Raw genomic sequence first — 8,554 nt, forward strand, 5'->3', positions numbered from 1 at the left:
ATAAACCTCAATTATTATTATTATTATTATTATTATTATTATTATTATTATTATTATTATTATTATTAGCAAAGCTGCAACCGTAGTTGGAAAAGCATTATGCTATAAACCCATGGGCTCCAAAAAGGACAAACAACCCAGCCAGGAAATGAAGTAAGGAACTAAATAAATCACATGAGAAGTAGTGAACGACTCAAATAAAATATTCTAAGAACAGCAACAATATTAAAATATTTATTTCACATATAAACAATTAAAAAAGACTTAAGTCAGCCACTTAATTATTATAAATTATTAAATGATAAGGTTTCATACACATGCCACTTTACTCTGTAAAATGAAAAATTCTTTCCATATAAGGCTGCCATTCGCTAGTTCAACAACCAATGTAAAATTCTATTATTAAAAAACAAGCAATATCTTGACTGTTGTTCCTGGAGTTAAGTATTACGTTAGACCAACTCCAGATACAAAACTTCAGTACCCAAAACTTGATTAGTTCAGTTTTAATTTCTTAAAAAAAAGAGCCTACTAGTGCCATCTATTGGCAACTAGGAGAAACTCTTGTCTTTCCACGAATTCAAACCAAAAACTATCACACTTTTCGTAAAAACTATAAGTAAAATTACCATGTATGTCAGTGAGGTAACTGTAATGAGAAATGAAATAAATTGTTCAATTGGAAATATCTAAATAAGATACATCTAAATGAAACTTTAAAAAATATAACCATGATCATTAAAGGTGTACTTACCAGTCAGGGCCACCAATCCACACTGGCCAAACCTCAGACATGATTAACGACACGTCTGAGGCCTTTGTCTTGCAATGAGCTAGAGATGCCTGCATGTTGTTGTTGTTTTTGTTGTTGTTGTTGTTTTCATAGATTTTTGGTTTTTCTATTCAATCAATTAAACTCACGAATATCTTTTTAAATTGTTTTCCATTTACTTTAATATAAACTTTGAAAATGACACTTAATTTCTCGTTTCAATGGCTGTTCATTTCTTCAACTCTGGCTATTTGCAAATTTATTTAATGTTGTTTTTGTTGTTGTTGTTTGGTATCTCCATTAAATCAATAAAATCTACGAATATCTTTTCAAAATCTAATTTCCATTCACTTTAACATATACTTTGAAAATGACACTTCATTTCTAGCTTCCCTGGCTGTTCATTTCCTCAAATCTGGCTATTTGCAAATTTATTTGCTGCTGCTGTTGTTGTTGTTATTGTTGTTATATTGTTTGGTATCTCCATTAAAACATGAAAATCCACAATTATCTTTTTAAATTGTTTTCCATTCACTTTAGCATATACTTTGAAAATGACACTTGATTTCTTGCTTCCCTGGCTGTTTATATCCTAAACTCTGGCTATTTGCAAATTTATTTGTTGTTGTTGTTGTTGTTGTTGTTGTTGTTGTTGTTGTTGTTTGGTATCTCCATTAAATCAATAAAATCCACGAATATCTTTTCAAAATCTAATTTCCATTTACTTTAACATAAACTTTGAAAATGACACTTCATTTCTAGCTTCCCTGACTCTTCATCTCCTCAATTTTGGTTATTTGCAAATTTATTTGCTGTTGTTGTTATTGTTATTGCTGTTGTTATTGTTGTTATAGTGCTTTGTAACTCCATTCAATCATGAAAATCCACGAATATCTTTTTTAAAATCTAATTTCCATTTACTTTAACATATACTTTGAAAATGACACTTCATTTCTAGCTTCCCTGGCTGTTCATTTCCTCACCTCTAGCCAGGTACAAATTTATCAAAGCCTTCAAACACCTTTCACTGTAAAGAGAACGTTCTAATTCCACTAACAAATGGACAGACAAGATTCCCTCTCGGTCACAATGGACACTAATCCGTATGTATTGTCCGTAAACAATTGCCCATAACAGTAATCAATTGGAATAACAAACGTAATGAAAGGAAAATGTTCATTAGTTAATTGACAATGCGTTGTCCTCACGTCCCCCCCCCCCCCCCCCTGGTGTTTGTTCTCGGAAGGAGAGAGAAGAAAGGGTCCTAGGCTGTTTCATGTCTCTTTAATTGTCTGACAAGGATTTCATAAGACCTTTGCTCGTGTTTTTATTCCTTAGATGTTTTTGGACATACTGCTTTTTTACTTCGCTTTTATTCGGAAAATGTTTAGGGACATATTCCCTTTTTTAAATTCGTTTACATTTCACAAATGTTTAGGGACATATTTCTCTTTTTTTTTATTCGTTTTGGGATAAGACCCTTATTAATTTTTGTATTCAAATTATTTTGTTTTCATATTTTGGTTTAAATTCATTTATGCAAATTTAGGTCTTTTATTGGTTAACCTTTTTCTTCTACATTTCCTTGTTTTTTCTTCCATGTCGATATATTTTTCCCAAACTTTCAAAATGGTTCAGATTTTTTTCGAAAAACATTCATGGCTTCATCCTGGAGTAAAATAGTTTACATTTTATTTATTACTATGTTTTTCCACTTTGAGTTGAACCTTTTCTTTCAGTTTCTATAAAAAACTTCTATTTTCATTTCTAGTTTCAAACGTTCCTTCCATATTCTCTTATTATTTTTCACTTTTCACAGTCTTTCATATAAAAAATATATATATATGTATTTTTCCTTTCGTTTTTTCTATAAATATATTTTGAATGTTTTTATTTTCGTTGAAAAGCTTCTTTGACATATTTAAACTAAGCTTAATTCCCCTTATATAAATATGTTTCCCTGTTAGAGCCCTTGAGCTTATAGCATCTTGCTTTTCCAACTAGGGTTGTAGCTTGGTTAGTAATAATACATATTCAATCTAAACTTAATTCCCCTTACATAGATATTTTTCCCTGTTGGAGTCACTGGGCTTATAACATCTTGCTTTTCCAGCTAGGGTTGTAGCTTGGCTAATAATAATAATAATAATAATAATAATAATAATAATAATAATAATAATAATAATAATAATAATGATAATAATAGCAACAACAACAACAACAACAACAACAACAACAATAATAATAATAATAATAATAATAATAATCTCTGTTATTGGTCTTAATGTAACGTGACGCCAGGTAGAAAATCAAATCAAATAGAATAAAACTTATTTCTATGTATAAAAATCTAAAATCTAATTTTTATTTTATTCATTCTTAAGTGTTTCGTTATTTGTCGACTGAATTATTCTGTTTCAGATTTCAGGTTTCAGATTTAAATGTAAATGTTTTTCATTGCCATTAATTTCCTGTCTGAAATTATTCATAAGTTTAGAATATATCTTTTCAAATGAATAAATTGGTTATTTTTTCATAATACGTCGTATCCTTTTAAATTTGTATATATATACTGTATATATGTAATATATTGTATACATATACATATTCCACACACACAAATACATACATATATACATATATATATATATATATATATATATATATATATATATATATATGTATATATATATACATACACATATATATATATATATTATATAAACATATATATGTATATATATATATATATATATATATATATATATATATATATATATATAATCTTCACACAAACATTATATATGTAGGTATATATATATATATATATATATATATATATATATATATATATATATATATGGGTGTGTGTGTTTATATATATATATACATATACAATATGTATATATATATATATATATATATATATATATATATATATATATATATACTGTATATGTATATATATATATACATATATATATATATATATATATATATATATATATATATATATATATATATATATATATATATATATATTACACATATACAGTATGTATATATATATGTATATATATATATATATATATATATATATATATATATATATATACATATATATATACATACTGTATATGTATATATATATATATATATATATATATATATATATATATATATATATATATATATATATATATATATATATATCTACCTATACATTTGTCTTTATACATATATACATAATATTCATAAAAAAAAAACAAGCAAACATCCATACAATTTCCAAAAATCTCCAAATCAAAATTCAACTACACACCATCAAAGTTACAAGCCCTTACGTTTGACGTACCTCCCTCACGACCAACCCCTTCTCCTTCCCCCGTCAGACGGGGCCCGACGTCTCCCTGAGCGAAATGTGGTACGTATTTGGAGTCCCGATGGTTACGCCCGAGATCTCAAGCCCTTTGACTCCGGCCCTTAATTTCTCCAAGGCGGAAATTGCACTGAGCGAGGCCGTTATAACCTTGTGGACTAATTTTGTCAAGACTGGGTAAGGACGTTTGTTGTATGGTTTTGTGTTTTAATGGTGTTTTTTTTTTTGGTGTTTATTTTCTCTGTGTTTTAGAGGGTGTAGATTGATTTAATAATGATTTAATGTTTTTTTTTAATGGTTCTGTAGGTAAGTTATAAAGATTTATCTTATTAATGATTTAAAATATTTTCCTTTGTCTTAAGTTAAAAAGTTTGATTTTTATTAAGGATGTCATGTATTTTTTTCCTTTCTCTTGGGTTATAAAGGTTGAATTCATTGAAGAATTTTTTTTCCTTCGAGTGTTTTGTATGTAATTTATAAAGGTTGGTTTTAGCAAGGATTTAGAGTATTTTTTTCCTTTGTCTTAAGTTGTAAAGGTTAATTATATTATAGATTTAAAGTCTTTTTTTTTCCTTTGTCTTGAGTTATAAAAGTTGTTTCTTAAGGATTTAAAGAAATTTTTCCCTTTGTCTTGAGTTAAAATGATTAATTACATTAAGGATTTAAAATGCTTTTTTGTAGGTAAGTTATTAAGGTTGACTTTGTTAAGGAGTTAATGTTTTTTTTCTTGGAGTGCTTAGTATGCAAGTTATAAAAGGATGTAAGAGTTTTTCTTGGAGTATTTTATAGGTGAGTTATAATGGTTGATTAAGGATTTAAGGTTTTTCCTTGGAATATTTGGTAGGTAAGATATAAATGTTAATTTTATCAAGGAATTAAGGTGTTTTTTTCTTGGAGTGTTTTGTAGGAAAGTTATAAAGGTTCATTTTATTGAGGAATTAAGGTTTTTTTCCTTGAAGTGTTTTTAAGTAAGATATAAAGGTTGATTTCAATAAAGGTTCAAGGTTTTCCCTTTGTGTCTTGTAGGTAAGTTATAAAGGTTGAATTCATTAAGAATTTATATTATTTTCTTGGATGGTTTATAGCCATGATTTGGTATGATTAATCAGAAAATTCTCTCTCTCTCTCTCTCTCTCTCTCTCTCTCTCTCTCTCTCTCTCTCTCTCTCTCTCTCTCTCTCTCTCTCTCCTCTGCGAGGCGTTGTAACCAAAAGATAAGAGTAGAGAGAGAAGGCAGAGGTGTGGTGGGGTGTTACAGGGTAAATTTCTTGAGAGCGAGGTGTACCGAGGAATGCATGTGTCCAACTGTACATACCGTGATCGACAAAAGGAGTTTAATAAACTTGCGTCTGATATTGTTTTTTTGTATCCTGCTTGCTTCTCTCTCTCTCTCTCTCTCTCTCTCTCTCTCTCTCTCTCTCTCCTCTCTCTCTCTCTCATCTCCAACATATAGAACAAGGATAATGTTTCTGTGCCATCCTGGTTTCTTTTTACATTCTTTTTACTTATTCAAGTACGGATCGCTAGTGTCTTACCGCCTCTCTCTCTCTCTCTCTCTCTCCTCTCTCTCTTCTCCTCTCTCTCTCTCTCTCCTCTCTCTCTCTCCAACATATAGAACAATGGATAATGTTTCTTGCCATCCTGGTTTCTTTTACATTCTTTTTACTTATTCAAGTACGGATCGCTAGTGTCTTACCGCCTCTCTCTCTCTCTCTCTCTACTCTCTCCCTCCATCTCTCTCTCTCCCTCTCTCTCTCTCTCTCTCTTTTTACCATGAAGCAAAGACATTTCATTTTTGGCTCACTAATTTCTTTTGTATTTAATCTTTTTCTCTACGCTACTTCACTTGGTTAGTGTTTTACCACTGCTCTCATCTCTCTCCCTCTCTCTCCTCTCTCTCTCTACTCTCTCTCTCTCTCTCCTCTCTCTCTCTCTCTCTCTCTCTCTCTCTCTCTCTCTTGGCATCCTTATTCCGTTTGCATTCAATCTTTTATATAAAAACTACGATTGGCAAGTTCTTTACAACAGCACACAAGATACTTTTCTTCCTTCCTCTCATTATCATTTTTTCCTTATCAGGGTCATTCCATTCCCTTCGACTTTCCTTCGCCCAGATCCTTCCAGAGTCCTTAGTGTCAAAGTCGCCTCCCCTATCTCTTTCCAGGCAGCCTTTATAGTCACAATAACCATGTCGTCAGTTTGCCAGAACAACACTCCAAAACTATATACACTGAAGGCGGCCATAAGACTCTCTCTCTCTCTCTCTCTCATCTCACTCTCTCTCTCTCTCTCTCTCATCTCTCTCTCTCTCTCTCTTCTCTTCAACATATAAAGCCTTCCTACTTTCTTTTGCAATCTTTTTACTTATTCAACTACCCTTGGTTAGTGTTTTACCTACCGCTCTCTCTCTCTCTCATCTCTCTCTCTCTCTCCTCTCTCTCCATCTCTCTCCTCATCTCTCTCTCTCTCTCTTTACCATATGGCCAAGCCATTTCTTTTTTCCCCCACTGATCTCTTTTGTATTTAATCTTTTTATCTATACAACTTCGCTTGGCTAGAGTTTTAACCACCGCTCTCTCTCTCTCTCTCTCTCTCTCTCTCTCTCTCTCTCTCTCTCTCTCTCTCTCAGTGCTGACAGTTGGATGCTATTTCTGTATGCAGGATGCAGAATACGTAATAAGACTTAAGGCCGATGCCTCTACTCTGTCTGTGCTATTCTTTTTCCATCTGCTTTCTCTCGCTCTCCCAGAACAAGGCAACAATGCTATTCTAGCCTTTTTCCTGTTTTGTTTTGCCTCTGTGTTTTCTTGTGTACTTACTCTTTTTCTCTTTTTGTTACTCTCCTCGCTGTTTTCAATTTTTAAAGAGTTGGACTCAGGGCGTTGAAGCCGAAAGAGGGGGTAGTCGTGGTTTTTACAGTCGTAATAGAAAAAATAAAAATATCGGCCTATGTCTAGATTCGCCATTCGATACTAAAAAGAACTGAAGTCTTTGTTTGCTTATTGCGTGCATCATGACCTTTGACCTCCTAGAAGACTTTTTTTTTCAAGTGGCAATTTTTTTTTTTTTTCTAAGTGGCAAAAGAAGGAGCGGGTCTCAGTTTTTCTTATTGCTTGCATCATGACCTTTGACCCTCTAGAAGCCCTTCTTCTTTTTTTTTTTTTTTTGTTGTTTTTTTTGTTTTTTTTTTTTTTTTTTAAGTGGGCAAAAAAGGAGCGGGTCTTGTGAGATTATCTGGTTCATTACTAATAGTTAAGGAGTGAATTTGTTGGCCCTACCTCTTTTTTTTTTTTTTCTTGATTCAACGATACCCCATTAACAACTGGGTGGAGTTCATGGTTTAACATTGTTAAAAATTTCCCATACTGTAAAAATCCTGGAATAAATGTTGCCAGGCATTTATCGTTTTAAAATGGCTATATTGATGTAAAGGATGGATATTACGGTCACACAATTCGTAAAATATAATAACAAAGTTTCGTAAAATTACGGTCGTTTGTATTTTACCAAAATACGGCTGAGAACAGGTATATTTATACGGAGAATTTTAAATTATTTTTTTTTTTAACAGTGCAGTTGAACGTTGAAAAAAACAGATCCAGACTTATTATTAATATTATTATTATTATTATTATTATTATCATTTGCTCAGCTATAACCCTGGTTTAAAAAGCAGGATGCTATAGCCCAAGGGTTCCAAAAGGGAAAATTGCCAACGAGGAAAGGCAACAAGGAAATATTTAAGAACGGTAACAATATTATAATAAATATTTCCTACATAAACTATAAAAACTTTAACAAAACAAGAGCAGGAAATATAAAATAGAATAGTGTGCCCGAGTGTGCCCTCAAGCAAGAGATCTCTAACCCAAGACAGTGGATGACCATGGAACAGAGGCTATGGCACTTTCCAAAGACTAGAATACAATGGTTTGATTTTGGAGCGTCCTTCTCCTAGAAGGAGCTGCTTACCATAACATAAGAGTCTATTCTACCCTTACCAAGAAAGTGGAAAGTGGCCACTGAACAATTACAGTGCAGTAACCCTTTGGGTGAAGGAGAATTGTATGGTAATCTCGGTGCTGCCAGGTGTATGAGGACAGAGGAGAATATGCAAAGAATAGGCCTAACAATTCGGTGTGTTTAGGCAAAGGGAAATGAACCGTAACCAGAGATAAAGACATTCAAAGCAGAACTTTTTTTTCGAAATGTTTATAATATGAGGAATTATATTTTTGGTAATGATTGACAATTCGTGCGTGTGTGTGTGTGTGTGTGTGTGTGTGTGTGTGTGTGTGTGTGTGTGTGTGTGTGTAGGCAAAGGGAAATGAACCGTAACCAGAGATAAAGACATTTAAAGAAATTTTTCTTTTTTGTAATGTTCAGAATATGAGCAAATATATT

General features: G+C 31.7%; 1 protein-coding gene across 1 annotated transcript in view; it reads left to right on the plus strand.

Annotated features, from left to right (window-relative positions):
* Positions 1 to 8,554, plus strand: part of LOC137645103 (neuroligin-4, Y-linked-like) — a 179,333-nt gene that overhangs the window by 134,375 nt on the left and 36,404 nt on the right. Inside the window, exon 8 of the mRNA XM_068377947.1 lies at positions 4,165 to 4,328. Within this exon, the coding sequence (XP_068234048.1) occupies positions 4,165 to 4,328 (164 nt within the window). The remainder of the gene's footprint in view (positions 1 to 4,164; positions 4,329 to 8,554) is intronic.

The sequence above is a fragment of the Palaemon carinicauda genome, chromosome 8 (assembly GCF_036898095.1).
Source record: "Palaemon carinicauda isolate YSFRI2023 chromosome 8, ASM3689809v2, whole genome shotgun sequence".
Taxonomy (NCBI): Eukaryota; Metazoa; Arthropoda; class Malacostraca; order Decapoda; family Palaemonidae; genus Palaemon; species Palaemon carinicauda.